General features: G+C 38.0%; 1 protein-coding gene across 2 annotated transcripts; it reads left to right on the top strand.

The window, feature by feature from the left end:
• Nucleotides 1-14,079: 14,079 nt before the first annotated feature.
• Nucleotides 14,080-26,211, top strand: atp2a1 (ATPase sarcoplasmic/endoplasmic reticulum Ca2+ transporting 1). 2 transcript variants are annotated; one of them, XM_073841372.1, is made up of 25 exons: nucleotides 14,080-14,220; nucleotides 14,349-14,487; nucleotides 15,121-15,138; nucleotides 15,334-15,416; nucleotides 16,685-16,789; nucleotides 17,361-17,499; nucleotides 18,837-18,917; nucleotides 19,009-19,094; nucleotides 19,184-19,481; nucleotides 19,613-19,779; nucleotides 20,081-20,169; nucleotides 20,248-20,350; nucleotides 20,433-20,564; nucleotides 21,881-22,006; nucleotides 22,085-22,303; nucleotides 22,506-22,617; nucleotides 22,855-23,078; nucleotides 23,181-23,401; nucleotides 23,502-23,704; nucleotides 23,833-23,918; nucleotides 24,031-24,164; nucleotides 24,257-24,374; nucleotides 24,841-24,958; nucleotides 25,394-25,433; nucleotides 25,903-26,211. In XM_073841372.1, the coding sequence occupies exons 2-24, from the start codon at nucleotides 14,370-14,372 to the stop codon at nucleotides 25,396-25,398; spliced, it is 2,985 nt and encodes a 994-aa protein (XP_073697473.1). In that variant the 5' UTR covers nucleotides 14,080-14,220; nucleotides 14,349-14,369; the 3' UTR covers nucleotides 25,399-25,433; nucleotides 25,903-26,211. The 2 variants fall into 2 exon arrangements, with proteins under 2 accessions (XP_073697473.1, XP_073697466.1); XM_073841365.1 differs by lacking the exon at nucleotides 25,394-25,433.
• Nucleotides 26,212-26,216: the final 5 nt, after the last annotated feature.

The raw sequence follows: 26,216 nt of genomic DNA, 5'->3' as shown, positions 1-26,216 counted from the left end.
AAGGAGATATGTATCAACATTATGTCACAAACGTTTTTTGACTGAGCTTAACTTTCACTGAACCCAAAACATTCCTTAAATTGAACTGAGGCCATTAGTTTAGTCATCAGTAACACATTTGACCGTCATTGTAACAGCTGCTGATGAGTTATAATGAGCACTGATTCAAGATGCTGATTAGGGCAATTATGTTGGCATCAGGCATGTGTGTCTCTGCTGTGACTGGAGCCAATAAACCATATGCATGTGTCAGGAAGAGTGTGAAGCCACCATGTGTGAAGTACAGCATTTCAGGCCCTTTAAGTTTTAGCAGTGTCTCTGGCACGACAAGGACAGCCAATCAAAACATGCCCCACCACAGAAAATACAACCTCAAGAATGGAAGACCAATAAAAAACCCTCGAGCAGGTCAGTAAAGAGGATCGGCGTGCATTTATAGCATGGACGCATGACATGCTTTCAAAAACATCCTGGTGCATCCCCACACATATACAGTACATTAAGCTGTTTGTTTGTTCCATAGTAACACTAAATCTCATCCTAATTGTATGGGAACAAATACTGTAACTCTATAGTGGACAACTGCACCTTCTCATTTATTATTAGACAAATAGATGCCTGGATGTATTTCTATACTCACACCCATGCAGAATGCACACTGTTTACCTATACGCTGATCCCGCCCAGTGCTGTTTACACATACTACAACCACATATAGATGCTTACGCTCATAAACCAACTGAATTTATATATGCTAGAATATTTGTAAAATAAATTGTTAACCACCAGGTTAAATTATTTCCTTTTAGCAAATAAAAATGGCAGCTAAAAAAGAGACTATGCACAAATGTCTACATTGTGTTTGGATCCTAGCAGGACTGTAATACAGTATGTCAGTGAGTGACACAGGTGTGTGTGAGTTCTAGCCTTACAACCAGTCAACAACGTCACTGTAAACAAGCCTGTGACAGCTACTTCTGAGACTTTTGTCTTTCTGTCATGTTTCGGCATGCTCACATTTGGTCCTCATTCTTGCACATATGCAAAAATCCGTATATACTTACATTTTACCATTACTATTTATAATGCTAAGGAAGATTTTTGGCAGAATATATAGTGAAAGCACAACTAATCTAATTGTTATTGCTTAAAATTAAATGTAAATAAATGTAATAAATTAATTCGCCCCCTAGTCTTTGCCCACTTAAGTTGAACTTTTATTCTTAGAGTTTGTGTTAAAACAGACTTGTCAGGCAAAACATGTAAAATAAGTGTTATCATTCATTTCAATAAAAAAAAAAAACTAAAACTACTCTAAAATGCATTTTCATGATTACAAAAGTTAAAATGAAAACGGTCACAAATGAATTTTAGTTTTAGAACATTATATACACTGCCGCTCAAAAGTTTGGGATCAGTAAGTCTTGTAATGTTTTTTTAAAGAAGTCTCATATGCTCATCAAGGCTTTTTATATTTGATCAAAAATACAGAAAAAAATGTTATTACAATATAAATCTTTTTTTAATATACTTTAAAATAAAATGTATTCTTGTGATGCAAAGCTGAATTTTCATCAGCTGTTACTTCAGTCTTAAGTGTCACAGGTTCCAAAACCTGTGATTCTTTTTTTTTTATCAGGATTCCTTGATGAATAACAAGTTAAAAAGAACAGCATTTATTCAAAATATCAATCTTTTCTAACAATGTAAATTTATGCTATCACTTTTTATTAATTTAACACTTCATTGGTGAATAAAAGTATTCATTTCTTTCAAAAAAAAAAAGAATAAAAATGTACTGATCCCAAACTTGTGAACATACATATGTATATTGTTAGAAAACCTTTCTATTTTAAATAAATGCTGTTCTTTTTAACCTTTTATTGATCTTTTATTAAAGTATCACAGGTTATTAAGCAGCACAACTGTTCTCAACATTGATAATAAATCAGCGTATTAGAATGATTTCTGAAGGACACCGAAGACTGGAATAATGATGCTGAAAATTCAGCTTTGACATCACAGGAATAAATTATATTTTAAAATATATTCACATAGAAAACAGTTTTAAATTTAAATAACATTTCACAATATTACAGATTAAACATCTTTAAAAACCAAAATCTTATTGATCCCAAACTTTTGAGCAGCAGTGTACATTAAACATGAAAATGCCACTGGCAATAAAACTAGACTGTGCCAAGAAATTTAGCGGTTAAATATCTTTAAATGATACCAGTAAGTTGGCAGCCCTAAAATACTAAGCTAAACTAAACTAAACTAAACTAAACTAAACTAAAATAAAATAAACAAACACACACAAAAAAAACTAAACTCACGATGTGATACGATTCTTGATATTGATTTACGATATGAAATTTAAGACAATTTAAGACAAATTATAAATGAAAAAGTATTCTTTTACTATTGCTTGGAAAAAATACATCAAAATACAAAACTAAACTGAAATATTAAAACACAAATAATAATAATAATAATAATAACACAAAAGAAATCTCTTCATATAAACTAAGGCTTTGTCTGTGCTTTTTCCATTTGAAATTAGAGGCAACCACTAATTTTAATTTTAATCACAACCCAAACAAAGATGCTGCATATATGCAGCATGGTCAGTTTTTAAATCTAAATTAGATTGTACAACTTAGAAATCTGAGCAAAAACAGAACGGTCTGACTTCAAAGTTGTGAAACTATACTACATAAAACATCTGTACGAAACAAAAACAGCAGACGGGCTAAATGAAAATGCAGATTCACTCACTGACAGCAGGTGGTGCTTACTGAACAGCAGCAATACAGCATTTCCATGATTACCGCTGTTAACAAAGCAGTCGCGCTTATCCACCTTTTTTTTTCAACGCAGAAGCCATCCTGTGGGTGAGCTATAGGGAAACAATGAGAGAATAACAGACATGGGGACTTGTGACTTGGTGACTTGGACTCGAGTCGACTCGAGTCGCTATTTTTATGACTTGTGACTTGACTTGACAAAAAATAAAATACTTGAGACTTGATTCGGACTTGGAAGTTAAAGACTCGGGACTTGACTTGACTTGAGACACGATGACTTGAATGACTTGAGTGTTAATCACATCATGTTTTCAGTTTGAATATAAAATATAGTCGATTACCCAGCTGGAGCGCAGGCTGAGAATAGCGTTGTCATGACTGGATCACGACACTATAATCAGTCATGCCCTCTCTCACATCAACATGTCAGCCGGAGGGGTACCGAGGGTCATCGCTTTCGGATTCAAAAATGTTTCGCAAGATGGAAAAAGAAGAACAGCGCTTTGCAAGACATGCCACATAAAAATTGCAGACAGCCAGACGACAACCTTCAAATTTCGTCCGTCATCTGAAGAGACATTCTGCCCAGTAAGTGCTTATCTATTTGTTAAAAAATGGCCCAAATATAAATGATCACATTCATCTAATCTTTCCTAACGATCAGCTAGCTCGCTGCCCCATGCAGGCCGTCAAAAAAACGCGTTTCTGTAGCAGGGGTGGCGCTAGGGCTGGGCTAAGGGGGCTTAAACCCCGAATGTTTATAGTAAAGCCCCGAATATTTTGTTACCTTGTCTTTCTCATAGAGCAAAACAATTAATCAGAAAATCAAATTTGAATAAGACTGCAGCTGCCGCGATTACCTAATCATGAAAAGTGCATATTACAGTTTTTATATATATTTTCCCCTTTGAATTAAAGGTACTTGCGCAGTGCTTTTGCAGCGTTAAGCATTGTAGCCAATCACAGACATGTCTGTTGAACGCATTGGCCAATCAGAGGAGTGCAAATGCGTCGCTGTGCTGAAAATGTGTTTTGCGCGAGCTTACCAAGTTCTACACTTTCACAAACCTGTCATTGTTATTGGCAGCAATAAACTTAAGATGCAAATAAGAGGTTCACTGCAAAATATTTGATATTCTTGATGCTGCTCTGATGTATATTGTTAGAAAACCTTTCTATTTTAAATAAACGCTGTTCTTTTTAACCTTTTATTGATCTTTTATTAAAGTATCACAGGTTATTAAGCAGCACAACTGTTTTCAACATTGATAATAAATCAGCGTATTAGAATGATTTCCATTACGCACCGCTCTGTTTGTTGTTAGGAAGACTAAAAGTTCAGCGGTCTATCATCATTGACAAAATTATTAAAGAGGTGAACGAATGCCTGGTAAAAAGTAGTTAGATAAACATTTAACATTTTTAATTATTTATTACATTTTGCCCTTTTGAATTGAAAATATGTTATAATGTCCTTTATTCATTTAGAGACAATGCATGCATATTTAAAAATAAAATATTATTTGCAAATAGTTAAAATTATTTCACTGATACAATAAGCCTTTCTTTCTTTTTCTTAATTCATTCATTAATTTAAATAAATATAGAGTGTGTGTGTGAGAGAGAGAGAGAGAGAGAGAGAGTGTGTGTGTGTGTGTGTGTGTGTGAGAGAGAGAGAGAGAGAGAGAGAGAGAGAGAGAGAGAGAGTGTGTGTGTGTGTGTGAGAGAGAGAGAGAGAGAGAGAGTGTGAGTGAGTGAGTGAGTGTGTGTGTGTGTGTGTGTGTGTGAGAGAGAGGAGTGTGTGTGTGAGAGAAAGTGTGTGTGTGTGTGTGTGTGTGTGTGTGTGTGTGTGTGAGTGTGAGAGAGAGAGAGAGAGAGAGAGAGAGAGAAAGTGTGTGTGTGTGTGTGTGTGTGTGTGTGTGTGTGTGTGTGTGTGTGAGAGAGAGAGAGAGAGAGAGAGAGAGAGAGAGAGAGAGAGAGTGAGTGTGTGTGTGTGTGTGTGTGTGTGTGTGTGTGTGTGTGTGTGTGTGTGTGTGTGTGTGTGTGTGTGTGTGTGTGTGTGTGTGTGTGTGTGAGAGAGAGAGAAAGTGTGTGTGTGTGTGTGTGTGTGTGTGTGTGTGTGTGTGTGTTTGTTTTTGTGACATATCAGGACACAAATTGGTGTAATAACATGGGTATGACATAGGTATTACAAGGAGAGGGTGACTTATGAGGACATTGCCCATGTCCCCACTTTTCAAAAGGCTTATAAATCATACAGAATACGTTTTTTTGAGGAATGTAAAAGATATGCACAGTCTCCTGTGAGGGCTAGGTTTAGGTGTAGGGTAGGTGTAGGGCAATAGAAAATACGGTTTGTACAGTATAAAAACCATTACGCCTATGGAATGTCCCCATAAAACATGTAAACCAGTGTGTGTGTGTGTGTGTGTGTGTGTGTGAGAGAGAGAGAGAGAAAGTGTGTGTGTGTGTGTGTGTGTGTGAGAGAGAGAGAGAGAGAGAGAGAGAGAGAGAAGAGAGAGAGTGTGTGAGTGAGTGTGTGAGAGAGAAAGGAGAAATGTAACAAAGTTTAATATTGTACGTAAACTCTGTGTTTGAGAGAGAGAGAGAGAGAGAGAGAGAGAGAGAGAGAGAGAGAGAGAGAGAGAGAGAGAGAGAGAGAGAGAGAGAGGTGTTCAGAGGAGATGTTAAGCTGTTATTTGTTTTATGGACTCGTTGGAAATTTAAAACATTTTAAACACTGTTGGCAGAAGTGAAAAATAAATGATTTTATGAAGTTACAATTTAGTTTGATTCCATGATGTATTTTACTGAACATGAGTATTTACAATGCAAATCCAAATTATTGTAATTTACTCAGTTATTTATATCTTGTCTTTTCACTTTATTAAGAACAGATTCTGCAGGTAAAATTACAATAATAAGGTGACTTGACTTGGACTTGACTTGACCTACTACAGGACTTGACTTGACTTGACTTGACTTGACTTGCCCAAGAAAAAAATACTTGGGACTTACTTGAGACTTGAAGGTTAAGACTTGAGACTTGCACATGTGTGACTTGGTCCCATCTCTGGAGAATAACAATATCAAACAGCAAAACAAGCTGTTTTGTACAGCTAAAAATAGCCGAGACCGGAATCCATAAAATGTACAAATGAAAATTGAAAGTAAAAGGTGGATAAACACAGCGTTAATATGCATTATATGAAGGTAAGAGGAAAAGAAAATGCCACCGAAACTTTTCTGAAGACAGTCAGTTTCCCTCAGAGATATATGTGAACCTAGACCACAAAACCAGTCTTAAGTAGCACAGGTATATTTGTAGCAATATCCAAAAATATACTGTATAGGTCAAAATGATCGATTTTTCTTTTATGCCAAAAATCATTAGAATATATATAAGTAAAGATCATGTTAAATGAAGCTATTTTGTAAATTTCCTATCGTAAAAATATCAAAATCTGCATTGCTAAGAACTTAATTTGGACAACTTTAAAGATGATTTTCTCAATATTTAGATTTTTTTGCACCTCAGATTCCAGATTTTCAAATATTGTCCTATCCCAACAAACCATACATCAATGGAAAGCGTATTTATTTTGGATGCTATATAAATCTCAATTTCAAAAAATGTACCCTCATGGTTTTGTGGTCCAGGGTCACATATTTATATAAACTCCCACCCCCAATTGTGTCACAATTCGTTTAACATCTCAACCAATTTTAATTGTCACATATTTGTATCGATTTTCGACCGGCTCGGGGTGTATCGTTACACCCCTATTTGCTATTAACTACGTATAAAGAAAATTGAAAATAAAATAGAAATGTGAACAAAATAAATAATTCAAATCTACAAAAACATTTGATAAAATTATTAACGTCTATATAATAGCACATCTAGCAACAGGAGCATCACCAAACACGAGGTGCACGTGCTCAGTCTGCTGCTGCTGCTGATGTTGTTGATGCTTATAGGATGATTATGATGATTAGCTGCTACTGTAGCACACTGGTGGACTCATTCACATAGGTGAAAACATCAAGGGTTGCTAAGCAACCATACTTGTGGCTGGGCCTTGTAAGGCTAGAGTCTGCAGCAGAGCAAGAGGTCGACACCCCTAAAGCCGAACTAAATATAACTTGAAGGGGCCAGAGAGAGAGAGAGCAGGAGAAAGAGAGAGAGAGAGAGAGAGGTTATTGAGTGAGGGTGTTGGGTTTTCTTTGGGATATCCTCTGCCCTCTTTTCTTTCAAGAATACCCAAGGACAACCCTGCTATTATTAATAGTGATAAGAAGCTGTTCCCTTAGAAATGTTCCTTCACTGTAAAAGCTGATAACTGTTTTTTCACAGCTGTGACATCTGACATACTCGCTCAGAAATATTCTCTTTCATCTGACAGCTCCCAACCACCCACATAAATAATGTTTGTGCCTGTCTTTATGACGGTCAGTGCATCTATTATTTCAGAGTGAGACGTGTCAAAACACATTAAATCATCAGTGGTTAAAATGTATGGAAGCCCGTTTCTGCCACAGAACTAAAATAATAATAGTAACTGTAACTTATGTCATAATTCTGACTTTTTTCCCTCTCAGTACTGATATACTCACATAAACTCTGAATTGTGAGTTATATTAACCTCACAATTGTGAGAAAATTTGTATTCTATTAATCAGAATATTGAGACGTAAACTCAGAATTCTAATAAATAAATTCAGAATTGTGAGGTGTAAACTCGGAATTGTGAGAAAAAAGGTCAGAATTTTGAGTTTATATCTCGCAATTCTGACTTTTTTCTTAGAATTGCACATTTACATTTCACAATTATTTGTTTATGTCTCACAATTTTGACATTTTCTCAGAATTGCAAGAAACAAAGCCTAAATTGTGAAATAAAAAACTTTTTTTTTCTTATAATAATTTCTTATAACCTATATTCATAGGTTACCATCACCCGACTTAAAAAAATAAGGAAAATGTTTTATTGCATTTGCTGCTAAGATAAAATAAGAAATACAATGTACAGTATAACACTATAAAAAAAAAGTAAAAAAAAAAAAAACAACAACTTTTAAACATGTAATTTAACTTGTGTAACCTAACATAGAAATTAATTTAATAATTTTAACTTAGATGTTGCCACATTTGGCAAATTTAGGTTACCTGACAAAACATTTTTATGCTTTATAGGAACATTTTTCAAAGCATGCAATAGATCCCTTACTAATGTGATTGTACAAAACATGAATGTCAAATAACAATAAAAAGTGCATTTCTGGGTTCATCTAGATGATCTTGAACGTATTCATGTGCCATCTGTGTGCGTATATAGAGGCGTTAGTCATTAAAGACTGGATTACGGCACCATACTTCGGAGCCACAAATTCAAATAACCAAGAATAGGGACAGTGCTGAGAATTTAACACCATTCCTGTCCAACACCTGTCACACACTTGTTTGGCACACACACATGTACATAACATACTGTATACTGTGTGTAAGATGTGTCAAATCACACTGGCTTCTGCATTTGCTAATACATTCATGTTCATTTAGGAATAAAAATGGATTAGGAAAGAAAGGCCACAGTAATGTGTTTGAAAATAATGTATTATAGAATTGACAATAATCTTCTTTCTCTACTTCCTCAAATGCACATTTCACTTTGTCACTTCTGATCTGATTTTTCTTTTTTTATATTTGTTTCCCTAAAATCCAATTTAAACTCATCTCACTCACCACTGTATATATTTAACCTTCAATTCATCCTAGCATCTTGGCTTTCCCGAGTCCCTCTTCTCTTTCCCTTGATCCGTCTTCCTGTCATCAGCAGCGTCTCTGTATGTTCCCCGGGCCAAGTGCAGCCCTAAAAAGGAAGACGCATACACAATGACAGAGCTACAGAAGGATAAATATACTCATAAAATGAGCAAATATTATTTCTTAAATCTTCCGGCACTAACCTGTCAGTTCCATGTGTCTCATTTCTCTCCAGCACAACCCTAAGTCATCCTGCCGCCCCGTCAATCACTTCACCAGCAGACGATCATCCTTGAATTATATTATATTATCATGTGCCATATATACAATTGTAATATTGTAAAATTTTATTTCAATATAAAATAACTTATTTTAAAGTATAATTTATTCATGTTCAATCCCACTAGGCTGAGCAGCTATTTTCATATTATTATTTTTATATTTTTTTATTATAGCTCAGTTCAGTCTTCATTGTAATATGCTGATTTTACGCTCAAGAAACAATTCTTATTGTTATTATTATTAATGTTGAAAACAGTTATGCTTCTTAATATTTTGTAGAAACCGGGGTACTTTTTTTCAAGATACTTTGATGAATAGAATGAAACAGCGTTTATTTAAATATAGAAATCTTGTCATGTACAGCTAAAGTCAAAAGTTTACATACACTTTGCTGAATCTGCAAAATGTTAATTATTTAACCAGAATAAGAGGGATCATACAAAATGCATGTTATTTTTTATTTAGTACGGACCGGAATAAGATATTTCCCATAAAAGACGTTTACATATAGTCCACAAGAGAAAATAATAGTTGAATTTTTTAAAAATGTTTTTTGATTTTTTAATACTGTGTTGTTACCTGAATGTTTTTTTGTTTTGTTTTTTTGTTTAGTGATAGTTGTTCATGAGTCCCTTGTTTGTCCTGAACAGTTAAACTGCCTGCTGTTCTTCAGAAAAAGCCTTCAGGTTCCACAAATTCTTTGGTTTTTCAGCATTTTTGTTGCTCTTAATGCATTGTTTTTCCTTCTGAATCTAGGGGTGTAAACTTTCGAATAGAATGAAGTTGTGTTTTATAATATTTTGCAGATTCTGCAAGGTGTATGTAAACTTTTGACTTCAACTGTATTTACTGTCACTCTAATCAATTTAATGCATCCTTTAAAAGAAGTAGTTCACTTTCAGAACAAAAGTTTGCAGATAATGTACTGACCCTCTTGTCATCCAAGATGTTCATGTCTTTCTTTCTACAGTCGTAAAGAAATGGTGTTTTTTGAGGAAAACATTTCAGAATTTCTCTCCATTTAATGGACTTCTATGGTGCCCCTGAGTTTGAACTTCCAAAATGCAGTTTAAATGCAGCTTCAAATGGCTCTAAATGGTCCCAGTCGAGGAAGAAGGGTCTTATCTAGCGAAACGATTGGTTATTTTCTAAAAACATTAACACTTATATTTATCAATCTCAAAGGCTCGTCTTGCCGAACTAGACAAGACAAGCATTTGAGGTTAAAAAGTATATACATTGTAATTTTTTTTTATAAAATAACCCATCGTTTTGCTAGATAAGACCCTTCTTTCCTCAGCTGTGATCGTTTAGAGCCCTTTGAAGCTGCATTTTGGAAGTTCAAACTCAGGGCACCATAGACATCCATTATATGGAGAGAAATCCTGAAATGTTTTACTCAAAAAACATAATTTCCTCACAACTGAAGAAAGAAATGAACATCTTGGATGACAAGGGGGTGAGGACATTATCTGTAAATTTTTGTTCTGAAAGTGAACTACTCCTTTAAGCATTATTATTATTATTTTTTCATCAAAGTGTCAATATTTTGAACAAAACAGTGCTGTTTGTGCTTTAAAATGATATATTACTTACATCTATCATGAATCAGGGAGTTTAATTCAGTGTATTATTCAAATAAGAATGTTTTGTAATTTAGTAATTTTGAACGTAAGAAATTCACTGTGAATGGTAAGAAATAATCTACTGCATTTTTGCAGCAATTTGACCTGTGCTGCAACATGAGCGCAGACATGCCAGCAGCGCCGGGAAACATTCTGTGCAGCGACAGGGATGTCAGAATCATGACACACAAGCACACCTGATGAGGCCCAGGTCAGAGAGGGGACAAAAGGTCAAAGTTTAAAAGTCACAGAGTCAGTGGGGAAAAATATTTTACGTACTGTGAAAAGAAACAAAGAACAGGCAAGAAAGACAAATGAAATGCACAGGATGTCTGAGGCCTGTGTGTGAACTGTAACCTTAACACTTACTATGATCCTGAATGGCTAAATAGCTGCTGTACCCCTCATGCTCTGCGTTTTTTGCAGCCACGCAAGAGCTGTGAGGGTCACCTCCCTTCCTCCATCCCTGAAATAAACACAAAAATCCAACAATTGGGTTGAGCTACTGCTGATCCACGTCACTCGGATCTATTTATACTGTACAGGACACACACAACTGCTGCTCAATCTACAGTTACACAAGAACCGAAAGGACCACCAGCCCCCCACCGACACAGACAACAGGGTCTAGTTCCACTGTAACACCTAAATAACAATAGTCAGGGGAGAAGAACAAGTCTTCACACTTATATTTCAACGAAGAATGGATTTCAGAGAATATACTGAGCATTATATGTAAACCAGCATGAAAGTACTGTTAAATACATTAAATTCATTGTATTATTTATATAGTGTTACAGTATTAATTCATTTAAAATTAGCTTTTATTTTTAGATTTTCAGTTTTAATTTGAGTGTTTTTATGCATTTGTCATTTTTTTTAGTAATTAAAGTACTTAAATTATTTTATTTCAGTTAGTTAATTCTAATAAGGTTCAATTCTAATTTATACATTTTTTTAAATCAAATATTAATATTTTACTTCAATTTGCACAGTTAAAAAAAGTTTTAGTTTTAATTAAAAATAACAATATGATTGTGCTATTTAAAAAAAAAAAACATGTTTTGTGTGCAAGTGTTGATGGATGAAAACATTATGTATCTGATGGGGGAATTAAATGTTCCTACTCTTGGAAACTACAAGCCCATATGATCCAAAAGTCAAAGGGCAGAGGAGCAGCTGAAGGGAAGCACAAACTGTAGGCACTTCATGTAGGCATGAACATGAGGTGTGAATAAAAGGAGGGGCTGAAGGATGTTTTGAGACAATTACTCACCCATCTGATAGTCTAATAATGCTCTAGTGTGTGTAGGCCTACATGACCAAGCGCCAAAATGATCAACCTTTTTGCATTGTTAAATAAATGTGGCCAAATAGAAATAAATAATGACGTGTCATGTTAGTCTAATGGTGTGGATTAAGTTTCAAGTGACATAAGAATGATGATAGCATGAACCCCTCGAAAGCAAATGAGCCTGTGACTTGATTTAACTGACCAACTGATTGTGTCACTTTCGATGTCTTAAAATATGATCGTCACCTTAACCTAGTCACACACTATCATTTTAAACAAATAAATATCTCCATCACACAATAATTGTACCTAGAGCTGGGTAGATTACTTACAAATTGTAATCCGTTACTGATACCAGATTACATGACAAAAATTGAAGTCAGTAACCCTTTACATTACACATTTTAGGTAATATAATCAGATTACTTTTGGATTACTTTTAGATTACTTTTGATTTAACTCGTTTATCAAATTGATTTAATTGGATTATCTTGTACCACAATGATGTAAAAAATGCAAAGAGTAAGAAAATATGTTCTATTTGTTGTAATTTACAACATAAAGTGCATGAAACATTATATCACATTAAAGTTGCTAAAACTACGGGTTTGTAAAGGAGTTTAATAAAAAGCTAACAATTAATTAAATACATTTTTTAATTAAAATAAATCATTTTACAACAAAGTCTGTTTTAAAATAACAATTAAAATAAAACACTTACTAAAAAAATATTAATCAACATCAAAGAAACTGTGAACATGCAAATGTGATGCTTAATTATTGAAATATTTATTTTATCTCAGGGGTACTTAAAGTAAAACATATAGTAGTCAACATTTGAAGTGGATCATAAAAGTTCAAAGTTGAAGTTTGATTTTAGGACAACTTTCATGAAATGTTCTGATCCACTTCAAATATTGACTACTGTATACTTAAAGTATATTTGGTGAATAAGGTTTAGATGCCAAAAGTTTTGGAATGCCTGCATTACATAAATAAGAAATAATGTGAATATATGCATTTGAATGAGTCTGAAAGACAAAAGCCTTCCCAAGGCTTAATAATTCATGGTTAAAAAAAAACATAGTGATAACTCAAATTAAAAATGAATGTGTTCATCAGTAGTTGATGCAAACCTGAAATAATTTTTGTAAATCTAGTGGTCAAATGCTGTAGTCGCCACCTGACTAATGACTAGTCTATGTGTGAATGTGCACAAAACTGGATGAAAAAAGAAATTAGGGAGAATCAATGAATTTTGAATAGCTTATTCCTATTGTTTGAATAATATGTAATCATGTAATGCATAAAAAAGTAACTGTAGTGTGATTATGAGTATTTTAAAATGTAACTTACTCTGATTACAAGTACTTAATTTTTGGAATCTGATTACGTAATCCAGATTACATGTAATCAGTTACTACCCAGCTCTGCTTGTACCCAACTTCACCCATTGTGTTACTTTACCTATATTCACCATAATTACCACATTTACAGTAATTAACTGAAAGCATCTAGTTGAATTAAAAATTAAGTCTGCTAATGGCCATTAAATGGGCTGAAACCGTACAATGGTTTCTTCCTGTTCTTGAATTGGTTTGGCAAAAATGATTTAACCAGTCATCTGTCACTGTCTATTCTTCCAAACAGTCTGTCAACAAGACAAAAGATCTACAAACTTCTTCCATTTCTAACATTTATATCTTAACAGTCTCACTGTTTCTTTCCCTCTTTATGTACTCTTGCTAATGATTCCCTCCTCAGACTTTTTTACAGCACATTTGCAATGTCTGAAGAATTGTTTTAGCCTCGCACACTTTTTCCATAGCTGTTCATCACAAGTGCTAATCCTCTCCGATGATCTGACGACCTTCATATATTTTCAAACACATCTTCACACCTTCACGTTCTAATAGAATGGATACATTTTAATCCTGTACCACGTAATTATAACAAGGCCCTGTAAATTTTTAATCCCCAGAAAAAGCCAAGCCCTTGGTCATCCCTTACTGCATATCAACATCCAAAAACCATTTGAGCAATCACTCATTCGACCCCCACCAGCACCACAATTCCCCATTCACAGTCTCCATCCTTGTTCCAAAAACAGACCCCAATTTCAACCCCGCTTTCAAGGCTGCTCACCCCGCTGCAGTTGTCACCCAATTGCTCCAATCACACCCCTTCATCTCTCTTCCCAAGGCCATGCCCCTTCCTCACCATATTTGTCAGATCTCAGCCAATAGGGGGCCTCCTCTGGGTGTGACCTGGGAGATGGTTTGCCTGGTGTCTTTATAAAACTCTACAGAGATGGGTGGAAGTTTGCACTTTCTGTCAGCCCTGCGCTCCAGAGGGAGGAGAAGGAGAGAGAAGAGAGAGGGGAGAGAGAATCAAGGGGCCATCTGTTTTGTCCCTATCCTACACTTTTAAAAAAAAGTGTTGGTGCGTACTATCTTTTGCTCTCAGTTTTTCTCAATGACCTGTAAAAAGCCTTAAAACTGGATTTTCTGCATTGCTCTGGGTAGGAATTCAACTCATCTACATCTCTTGTGTTTTTTTTTTTTTTGAAGTCTCCCCTTTGAGCAGACAGGATGGAGAACGCACACACCAAGGATTCAGCAGAATGCCTGGCCTACTTCGGCGTGAGCGAGAGCACAGGCCTCGCTCCAGATCAGGTCAAGAAAAACCAAGCCAAATTCGGATTCAACGGTGAGGAAAGCTTGGACAAATGAAAGAGGCATCTGAAAAACTTGAATGGATGTTTGATTACAATGAAACAAAGTTGGGATGAATTTACAGAACAGGCTGTTTTGAAGTGGAGGTAGAAAGATTTCCCAACTTAGACAGAAAGTGTTATACTGTAGCTCAAAACTTTCAGCATTCAAAACTTAGAGAAGACAGCATACATCTTTAGAAGTGTTTTCAAGAACTTTACATCCTGCAAAGGAGAAATTAAAGCTCTGAGCCAAAGGCAAAATGAGCCTGAACAGATGCACTTATAAATGCAGCATAATGACATTATGTTGAAAAAGCAAGATTAGAAGATAAAGGGAAGAAGGTAGAAAAGCAATAAAGTGACAGCTGAAACTCAGGGGCCATTTTAAGCCTACAGGGACTTTAGTAGAAGGTCAAACAGAAGGACAAATGGCTAGACTACCAAGTGAATACTTTGATATGTGCGAGCTCAGCTCATTTCAGATTCAAGTGTTATATCATTATTATATAATATGCTATGTTATGGTGATTGTTGATGGGAAAGATATTGATGGCTTATTCTAATGTTGTGTTTCTACCCACATCTGCCATTCATCTTGTCTACTGGGCCAAACTGACCAATCACAGAGCTTCCTGCTGAAGAAGGTAAGTTCTCCATTAACTCTTATTATAGATGGGAAATCAATTGCTTTAAAATATGCAATTTAATTTATGCACTTCTCTTTCCAGTCAAACAAAGATCATGCTTGGGGTGTGCTTACCAATTGGTCATATTAACTTTCTTGTCAAACTAAATATAAAAACAAATAAATCAAAATCAAACATTACCTTCTTTCTCAGGTAAGACCATCTGGGAGTTGGTGGTTGAGCAGTTTGAAGATCTCCTGGTCAGGATCCTGCTGTTGGCTGCTTGCATCTCTTTTGTATGTAAACAGAAACTACATAACATCTTTTAGAAACCTCACTTTACACAGGTAAAGATTCAGTAATTCAGCAATTCATAGCCTAGGTTATGCTGACTTAGGTTAGGTTTACAGCCATTTTAGTGAATGGACGGGGTTTCATTTAGAGGTACAGTCAATGATTAATAATGTGAATGTGAAGGACAGGGACACATTTCCCACATTCCCATCCGCTCCTGTCAATCAAGCCAAACGGTGACCCTTCAGCCTAGAGTATATAATGGGTAGACAATAATCCAGCTGTTTGTCTTTGTCGGGTAGTATGGAACCCTTATAGTTGCGTGAAACAACACGAGTGCATGAGTGCTAGGCATCTCGGCCACAGGCATATAAATGCCCTCACTCTTGAAATCTGAGTACTTGCCGCTCTGATAACGAACAAGTGATGTTCTTTCTTTCTGTTTTGAAATAAACGAAGCAGACAGCATTAGTTCTGCTGTTTTGTTCAGGCCTTCACCGGGCCTTATCGCAGCTGTCATTATGGCCTTAGAAGGCCAGGATAGAAGCTTTGAGGAGAAGCAATGACAGGGAAAGAATAGAGAGACAAAAAGAAATGAGAGAGAGAGCGAGTGATTAAGACAGAGGGAGGAAAAGAGTGTTATTTTAAGGTGGTCTTAAGCCAGTCCAAGAAACTGAATCCACCCACAAAGGTCAAAGATGGAAGGAATGAAAGACAGATTGGTGGAGAGACTGTAAAGGTGAGGGAGAGAAAGACAGACAGCAGGTGCTAACGTGCCATAAATTGAGGGATGCGTGTTCTGTGCACACATGAGAATTACTGGAAAAGGATCAGCTGTACACTTCAACCATAACTTCATGAACAGATGAAGTGTTGGTGGGGGTGTTACACTGACTTGACTTAACTTTCAGAGGGTATGCACATACACCCACAGAGATATTCCTATCATTATGGTTTTATTCCACAGGCGTAATGGTTTTTCTACTGTATTTTCATTCCCCTAAGCCTATCCCTCATACAAAACACTTCATTCATAAGCTTGTTTCCTCATGGGACATGTCCCCACAAGGTCAAAATTGAGTAGTATCACTATATTTGTGGCGACATTCCTCATAACATAGTACCAGTACACACGCTTTCACACACATCCACTGTATCTTTAACCAGACTCTAATGAGGTGAATTGGATATTATTTGCTAATATTTGTTTTACCTCCAATTTGGATCTTGGACGTCTCTCTCACACTCTCTGTCTCTTTCTGTTCATCAGGTACTGGCCTTGTTTGAGGAAGGTGAGGAAACAGTCACTGCCTTCGTCGAGCCATTTGTCATCCTTCTCATCCTTATTGCTAATGCTGTTGTTGGAGTATGGCAGGTGAATATGCAGATTCATTTTACTTCCCCAAAACAGTGGCCTCAAAAATTTTCTGGACACCAAAAGCAACAATATATATGAATTGAGAGAAACAGACCTCATAAATGCCACTACTGGTAAAATAACCTTGTTCACCTTGTAAAGAAATATTTGAAAATTGCTACTAAGTAAGCTTAACTCTCACTAAGCAAAGCTCTAGCATTATTTGTTTGCAGATACCAAGTAGATATCTTGAAGTTATCTAATACAAAAGACAAAAAAAAAATCAAGAGTAACATAAGAGTCCAAAACTATTTTTGGGGCCACTATTTAAATACACAGTGAATGCAAGCATTAGAACTCAGAGTGGTGTAAATGGCATCAGAGGTTAAAGGTTAGGCACAGCAGTATTCATGGAGAATTCACAAAGGTCCAACGGCAAAAATACTAAAGGACGATCAGGTTTCATCAAGGGTCCATACAGCTGGCACAACAGTCATTTGGAAAGTATGCACACCCTTGGAAGGAGAAAGACGTCAAGGTGTAAAATCCTAGGGGGAGCAGGAACTGATCTAGAACTGTGTTTTCACAGGAGCGCAATGCGGAGAGCGCCATCGAGGCTCTGAAGGAGTACGAGCCGGAGATGGGCAAAGTCTACCGCGCTGACAGAAAGAGCGTGCAGATGATCAAAGCCAGAGAGATTGTTCCTGGAGACATTGTGGAAGTATCAGGTATACCAGTGTGACAGCAGAGCATCATTAACACAGAACAGTCACATAACTCACAAGAATAGTGCAATGGTCTGAAAATGGAAATGCAGAGTAAGCAACACCTTCAAGCCAACTGTTACACTGCATAGCCACAATGATGTCAAGTAACGGGACACGTGTTCAGAGGCGACAGGACTATATGGGACTTATGCCCTTGAGAAAGTGTGAGCGTCCTTTTAAGGCAATTACGGGGGGGTGTGTGACAGTGGGAGGAAGAATATAGAGTGATGGGATCAGAAAAGGCTGAAAGAACCCGTGAGAGCACGGGCAAAGAAAAGGCCTGTATATAAATACATCCCAGCACCTGTTCCACTACTTGCCCTCTTTCATCCCTTGCCCCTTCTCTTTCCCTCTTCCACCTGTTCCTTCCCCATCACTCATTTTTCTCTCTAGTCCGCTTGTTTACACCATGTTGAAAGTCAACTTGTCCTTGTCATTCTTTTTTTTTCATGCATTTGCCCCTTGATCAGGTTCTTCTTTTAAATCTCTAATCTTTCACCGGACATTATTGACAGCGGCATTATCTTTAGACTAGATCTGGGGGTCAAATCTAGTGTGCCATTTTTATACAAAGTAGCTCCATCATAACATTACAGTCCTGAAGACTTTGGTTAGCTGGTTCAGGTGTTTAAGTAAAGGGTTAAAGCTAAACCAAAGTCCCTTTAAGAAAAGATATTTCACTCAGCAGCCATCTTTGAAACGCCTCTCGGGCATTCAAGAGTAGCTCCTATCTCTTTGATTGGGAAACATAAAACTCACCAAATCTGTTAACTATTTCACTGGTATAGTGGTATTCACATTTGAAATTACCAATGAATTCTAACCACATCTCTCTCATAAATGTTGTTACTTACACTCAAATAGAATTAAAAATGCTTATTTTTTTCAGGCTAGTGGAGCCAATGCAAATGCGCAGTCATAGTGTACATCGCAGAAAGCTGATTTTTATAGCAACCTGAGCTTCTAATGGCAGCTGCAGTGATGCAATGACTTTACCAATTGTCGATTGCCTCCTTTATTAAGAAAATAGGACTATTCCACTATATTGCGTGTTACACTTTCTCCCATACACAAGTCTTTACAAAGTCTTTGGTTAAACTCAGTAGAGAGGTGGACCTCTAAAAGTCTAGAAGAATTATAAATCATTGTCAAACCATTAAACAAAAAACTAAAAAAAATAGATGATCGGTCATAACAAGTGCCCCTCAAAAGTTTTTCTGTAATTTGTTACTTTGAGCTTTAATTCTGAATTGTTCTTCATATATGTCTTCTTAATTCTCTACTTTTTTTCTGTGTAGTTGGTGACAAGGTCCCCGCTGATATCAGAATCACCGCCATCCGCTCCACAACTCTGCGTGTGGACCAGTCTATCCTCACTGGTTTGTTTCTTACAAAGTCTTATCAAATACTCACAAAAATATTGAGTATATCTTTATCCTTCTCTAACCTCTTTTCTCAATTTATTCTCAGGTGAGTCCGTCAGTGTGATTAAACACACAGAGTCTGTTCCTGACCCCAGGGCTGTCAACCAGGACAAGAAGAACATGCTTTTCTCTGTGGGTTTCCCTGTCTTAAGCTCTTTGTTGTCCCTCTCCTCTTTCTCCAGCATTAGCACTGAAACATTCTCTTCCACTCGCTTTCCCAGGGTACTAACATCGCTGCTGGCAAGGCTGTCGGAGTTGTGGTCGCCACCGGAGTCTCCACCGAGATCGGAAAAATCCGTGACCAGATGGCTGCCACTGAGCAGGAGAAGACCCCCTTGCAGCAGAAGCTTGATGAGTTTGGTGAGCAGCTTTCCAAAGTCATCTCCCTCATCTGCGTGGCTGTCTGGCTCATCAACATCGGCCACTTCAACGACCCCGTCCATGGTGGATCCTGGATCCGCGGTGCCGTCTATTACTTCAAGATCGCTGTGGCTCTTGCTGTAGCTGCCATCCCCGAAGGTGAGAATACATGAGCATGATAGAAATCAGGGTACAGTGGTGTGAAATCAAAAATAAAATTCAAACATGATTCATGACTCAGATTTTATGTATACAACGGTGTGTATTTGAAACTTTTGTTTTCTAAACAGGTCTGCCTGCTGTCATCACAACCTGCTTGGCTTTGGGAACCCGCCGTATGGCTAAGAAGAACGCCATTGTCCGTTCTCTTCCCTCTGTAGAGACTCTGGGCTGCACATCTGTCATTTGCTCAGACAAGACTGGCACCCTTACCACCAACCAGATGTGTGTTACAAAGGTTTGTGAAAAACATTGTCTTGCTCCAAAAGAAATCAAGCAAACACCAATATACCAATCCTCTACAGCAGGAGTTCTTAACTCTGGCCCTCGAGGTCCATTTTCCTGCAGGGTTTAGCTCCAACCCTAATCAAACACACCTGAACAAGCTAATCAAGCTCTTCATCATTACTAAAAAAGTTACAGGCAGGTGAGTTCGATCAAGGTTGGAGGTAAACTCTGCAGGAAAGTGGACCTTGAGGGCCAGAGTTGAGAACCTCTGCTCTACAACCACAAAACCATTCTGTTCTCTTTGTATTTAGATGTTCGTCATTGAGAAAGTGGAGGGAGAATCTGTGACTCTTGACCAGTATGACATTTCTGGATCCAAGTACACACCAGAGGGAGAAGTGTAAGTATTTTCATATTCATCAAGTGACTCCGATGCAAACACCATGAGGCTCACCATTCTCCTTACTTTACCGTACAGTACTAAGGGTGGATATCCTGTCAAGTGTGGCCAGTATGATGGCCTTGTTGAGCTGGCAACCATCTGCGCCTTATGCAACGACTCTTCTCTGGACTACAATGAGGTAAACAAACATTTATTCAATTTTCATAAACAATCTTCCATTTGTGAAGCAACAGCTGAACTCTATCTCTTTTGTTTTACAGTCTAAAGGAATCTATGAGAAAGTGGGTGAAGCAACAGAGACCGCCCTGTGCTGCCTGGTTGAAAAGATGAATGTGTTCAACACTGAAGTCCGTGGTCTGTCCAAGGTGGAGAGAGCCAACACATGCTGCACTGTAAGTATCTCAGCCTCTTCGGTGCTCTCCAAGTTTACGTTGTTAAGCTGTATTGTGTCCCTATTGCAATTCAATGTTTAAATCTTTAGTCCTAATTTATGACTGAAATATCAAAAGGATATCTATGAGAGTGATATTGCTACACACTTCATTCATATTCCAAGATTTGATTATAATTTAATTCCATATGGAACATTATTTCACGAGTTCGCCTGTCCATCAAGTCCTGATGGTTAATGGTAAACGAAGTTGGCTTGCTGTCCTCGATGGAGGCTCGGCTTGAGCTCTGAGTTCAAACCCCCATTATTACATAAGCCTCTTTCAAACAGAAATTCTGGAAAATACATGGTAACATGGACAATGTGTCCCATGATTTTGGTTCATTCTTATTGCCAGTGTTTTTCCGGAATCTGCGTGCATTCACAAACATCTCATAAAGACACGTGACATTAGGATGTAACGTATAATGCAGTGATAGGCTACATTGGTCTTGGAGTGCCGATGTGATGCAGAGTTTAGCTCCAACCCTAATCAAACACACCTTAACAAGCTAATAAAGGTCTTCAGAATTACTAAGGCTACTGGCAGGTGAAGTTTTTTACAGGGTAAGTTGATTATACTCTGCAGGATATCGGCACTCTCGGGCCGACGTTGCCTATCTCTGCTATAATGTGATTCATACCATTCCACTAAGCTGATCTCCATTTCATTTCACATATTTTTCATCAAAAACATTGATCTGCTTTCAAAACTCCCGTTAAAAGAGTCGCGTGATAATGTGCGTCATCACTATGGGCAGTGTGCAGCCAATGCTGCGGCGCCCAGGGAGCAGTTGGGGGTTTGGTGCCTTGCTCAAGGGTCTCACCTTGGTCATGGTATTGAGGGTGAAGAGAGTGCTGGTTATTCACTCCCCCGACCAACAATTTCTGCTGGACCTGAGACTTGAACGATCTTTGGGTTACAAGTCCAACTCTCTAGCCATTAGGCCACGACTGCCCCCGCAATGTTCATGCCTTTTGTTCACACAGGGCTCATTGTGACACTGATCCCGGCAATGTTACTAGGTTCCCCATTCTGGGATCGCGCCCAGGACTCTGGCAATTTTCTGGCATCAACACGCTGTGTATAAGGGGCTATAGAAAGAGAATAATAGAAATATAGGTGGAGATGGTGAGGTAGAGTGATGCCGGAAGAGTTGTCGCATTGACTTTTGCTTATATATGCTCTTGATGATTAACAGGACTGAATGATTAGGGTCCTCCCAAACCAAATGTTTGAAACTTCATATCAATTAAATTTTCTTCTCGTTTTCCTAGGTGATCAAGCAGCTCATGAAGAAGGAATTTACCCTTGAGTTCTCCCGTGACAGGAAGTCCATGTCCGTCTATTGCTCCCCCGCAAAGTCCTCCAAGGCCCCTGTTGGAAACAAAATGTTTGTCAAGGTAAGACCAATCCTTAAAATGGCCTAGTAAAATTTAATACCCTAAAGCAAATCTAAATCAAAAACATTATTGTTGTAGGGTGCTCCTGAGGGTGTGATTGAAAGATGTGCCTATGTGCGTGTTGGAACCACCCGTGTACCCCTGACTGGTTCAGTTAAGGATAAGATCATGGCTGTGATCAAGGAATGGGGAACTGGCCGTGATACCCTGCGCTGCCTGGCACTGGCTACCTGTGACAACCCTCTGAGAAAGGATGAAATGAACCTGGAGGACTCCACAAAGTTTGCTGAATATGAGGTATTTATGCAAGTAGTACTCACTGCAGAGTCTTACAGTTCTTCCTCTCTTGACATCTAATGGGGTGGAGGGATAGAGTTATGGGTAGGGTTAGGGTGTGGTTGGATGTTCTAGCACCATCCATTAGACACAGATTACATTCACACATAAGCTCCAAAATATTGATAAAGCTAACCCCTCCTTTTTTTTGCTTTCATCACAGACTGATCTCACCTTCGTGGGTTGCGTTGGTATGCTTGATCCTCCTCGTAAAGAGGTTGTTGGATCCATTGAGCTGTGCAGGGCTGCTGGCATCCGTGTGATCATGATCACAGGTGAGTCATGTTCGATCCTCAAATCAGTACTGATATTTCTTGAAACAGCACCAAAACATGTCACTGTTTGAATCACTTTGCTGGTCTTAGTTTGCTGCATTCCAGGCAGACTGACGATCTGTTTGTTGCTCTGTGACTTTTTTTTGCATTTATTTTTCCACAATGTAACTTGACTAGCACAGAACAGCTAATAAAAATGCACAATATATAAAATAATGCAATAATTCTTCTTTCCAGGTGATAACAAGGGTACCGCTGTGGCTATCTGCCGCCGTATTGGAATCTTCAGCGATGATGAGGATGTGACAGGCCGTGCTTTCACTGGACGTGAGTTTGATGACCTTCCACTACCCCAGCAGAGGGAGGCTGTGCGTAAAGCCTGCTGTTATGCTCGTGTCGAGCCCTCCCACAAGAGCAAGATCGTTGAGTTCCTTCAGAGTTTTGATGAGATCACTGCCATGGTAAGGACAAAAGCCCAAATAGGATCTTGGTCCCTTTCTCAGAAACATATATAACATGCTTGACTTTCTTGCCATTCCCTACCTCCTCTGCACGCTCTCCAGACTGGTGATGGTGTGAATGATGCTCCTGCCCTGAAAAAGGCAGAAATTGGCATTGCCATGGGCTCTGGCACTGCTGTTGCCAAGTCAGCCTCTGAGATGGTCCTGGCCGATGACAACTTCTCCAGCATTGTGGCTGCCGTTGAGGAGGGCAGAGCCATTTACAACAACATGAAGCAGTTCATCCGCTACCTTATCTCCTCCAACGTCGGAGAGGTCGTGTGGTGAGTCACAGTCTCTCTTTTATATATTTACCCTCTGGAACCAGGAATAGGTTCCACTCTCTTAACTCTAAACCTGATTTATTTTCTGCATCTTCTTCAGTATCTTCCTGACTGCTGCTCTTGGTCTTCCTGAGGCTCTGATCCCAGTTCAGCTTCTGTGGGTGAACCTGGTGACTGACGGTCTTCCAGCCACCGCTCTGGGATTCAACCCTCCTGATTTGGACATCATGGGCAAGGCTCCCCGCTCCCCCAAGGAGCCCCTCATCTCTGGCTGGCTCTTCTTCAGATACCTGGCCATTGGAGGTGTGCTGCTTTCTAAATTTTTTGCTCCATCCCTGATCCATTCTAGGTTCACTGTGTATTCCGTGATACTGTGCCATTCCTAATTTCCTCAAGACTGCATTACAAATTCTGTTCGATCTCTTTTGCAGGTTATGTTGGTGCTGCAACTGTCGCTGCTGCTGGCTGGTGGTTCATTTACTGCGAAGATGGCCCCATGGTCTCCTTCTACCAGCTGGTGAGAAATACAATACTTAGTGCTTTATGAGTATTGAGAACTATAAAAAACAGTAACAATGCGGTACATTTCACAATAATCTAATAATTCTGTACCTATTCTCTGTCCCCAGTCCCACTTCATGCAGTGCACTGCTGACAACGAGGACTTTGCCGGCGTTGAATGCGAGGTGTTTGAGGCAGCTCCACCCATGACAATGGCTTTGTCTGTCCTGGTCACCATTGAGATGTGCAATGCTCTGAACAGGTCAGTTCTTAACAATTCTAAACAATCATAAAGCAGCTGATCATAATTATTTTCGTGCTGATTGTAACATACATTGGTGTATGGTTTTGCAGCTTATCCGAGAATCAGTCTCTGCTCCGTATGCCTCCATGGAGTAATATCTGGTTGGTGGGAGCTATGAGTCTCTCCATGTCTCTGCACTTCATGATCATCTATGTGGATCCTCTGCCCGTAAGTACTGCGTCCATCCAGCATGCTGAATTCGATTTAGTTTATGTGTTTAGCCAGGGGTGCTTAAACTCCGTCCTTAACACACCTGCTGAGAAGTTTCTAGTATGCCTAGTAAGAGCTTGACTAGCTGGTTCAGGTGTGTCTAATTGGGGTAGAAGCTAAACTCTGCAGGACACCGGCCCTCCAGGACAGAATTTGGGCACCCCTGTGTTTAGCAATTTTACTAAGCAGGCTAAAGGGGCTGCCACTAGGGGGCGATGTAAGAAGTGTTCCCAGGAGCCTTAGGAGACTATGATCAGGCCCAGCCAAGAGATAATTCTCTCATGTCCAAGTCATGTCCCAAACACTAATTTTAATTGCAAATAATTAATTTCACTTCAATTCATTAAATTAATTCATTGCATCATTCTTTTCAGCTGTTTTTTTATAATCTGTCATTTGCTAATCACTGTCTTTCCCCTCACAGATGATCTTCAAGCTAACCCATCTCAACCTGGAACAGTGGATCGTTGTACTGAAGCTTTCCTTCCCAGTCATCCTTATTGATGAGCTTCTCAAGTTTGTTGCCCGCAACTACTTGGAGCGTAAGTAACTGTTTAAAAGACATCTTCACTAATTTAGTTCAAATATTTCTATCTGCTATATCTGCTTTTTTTTTTTTCAGATTTACAAATGATTAATCTATTTTTGTGTTAATAAAAATTATTGATATTTAAACTCTAAACACACTAAGCATATTCAAGGTAGCATACAAATACATAACTAAATATTGGTTAAAACCACTTTAACAACTTACTGTATGTAACGAAGACCTGACTAACTGTATAACAAGCAAATATAAATTCCTATGATGACTCATTTCCCTTTTAAAATTATATGCTCCTTTACTTATCTCTTGTCCTCTTTTTCTGAACCTTCCTCTCTGGACTACATTTCTTGTGGTGGTGGAAATATTTCTCCTCTTTACTTTTCTCCTCCTCACTCAACCCCTGTTCAACCCCTTTTTTATTTTATTCCAGCCTAATCCTGTTCCCTTCCATATTCCTGTAACAAAGCAAGGTATCCCACAATCCGCTGTGTCCGTGTCTGCCTGCATCCCTGTGTCTGTTTGCGTATGGACAAATTGTGCTACATTCTGTGGCTTGTTGATTGACATGTATATATTCTAATGTCAGTCATGGAGCTTCTCAGACCTCATGACTGCTGAATCAGCGAATGACTGTTCATTAGTGCTCCATATAGCAATAGATTGTAGAATCTTAATATTATCAGCAGATTAAATGCAGTCTTGATGCTAAACTCATCCTCATATATGTGGTTTTGTCTGGCTAATGCAGACAGTAGATTGTTAGTTTAGATTGTTAGTAAATAGTTTAAAGATGTAAAAATGTAATTATGACTGCTAAAACTATACAGATAGGATTATGTGCGTCAAAGCAATGTGTGCCTTGATTATTTAAACTTTACAACAGTGTTGTGGACTATCTTTCAAGCAATCCTGTCTCACATAATTTATTTTCTTCAACAGAGAAAGATGAGAATCTAGTGTCCAAAAAGTGGGACTGAAAAAGCGAAGAAGAAATGTGCAAGAACAGAACTCCAAAGCAGAAAAATCAAGTTTGCCAGGAGTGAGAAAGAAAACCACTGTGAACCAGTGAAAATCAACCATTAAATGTACAACCTTATAGAACAAAGGAAAAAAATATTTAAGTAAAACGTGTTATGTATATGTATTAAGACTTAATTTAATATATATATAATTTAATATATATATGGTTATGAACAGTATATTGTAATGAAGACGCTATTCTTAAAATAAAGATGTGTATAAAAACCATGCGT

This window comes from Garra rufa, chromosome 1 (assembly GCF_049309525.1).
Source record: "Garra rufa chromosome 1, GarRuf1.0, whole genome shotgun sequence".
Lineage (NCBI taxonomy): Eukaryota > Metazoa > Chordata > Actinopteri > Cypriniformes > Cyprinidae > Garra > Garra rufa.
The sequence above is the reverse complement of the archived record's forward strand: the minus strand, read 5'-3'. Positions and strand labels throughout refer to the sequence as shown.

Excerpts from the sequence above, each read along its gene's own strand:
- atp2a1 (XM_073841365.1), top strand. The coding sequence starts at position 14,370 with ATGGAGAACGCACACACCAAGGATTCAGCAGAATGCCTGGCCTACTTC. Across the intron at positions 17,500-18,836 it reads AGACATTGTGGAAGTATCAG|TTGGTGACAAGGTCCCCGCT; the intron begins GTATACCAGTGT and ends TTTTCTGTGTAG. Across the intron at positions 23,919-24,030 it reads TGGTCTCCTTCTACCAGCTG|TCCCACTTCATGCAGTGCAC; the intron begins GTGAGAAATACA and ends CTCTGTCCCCAG.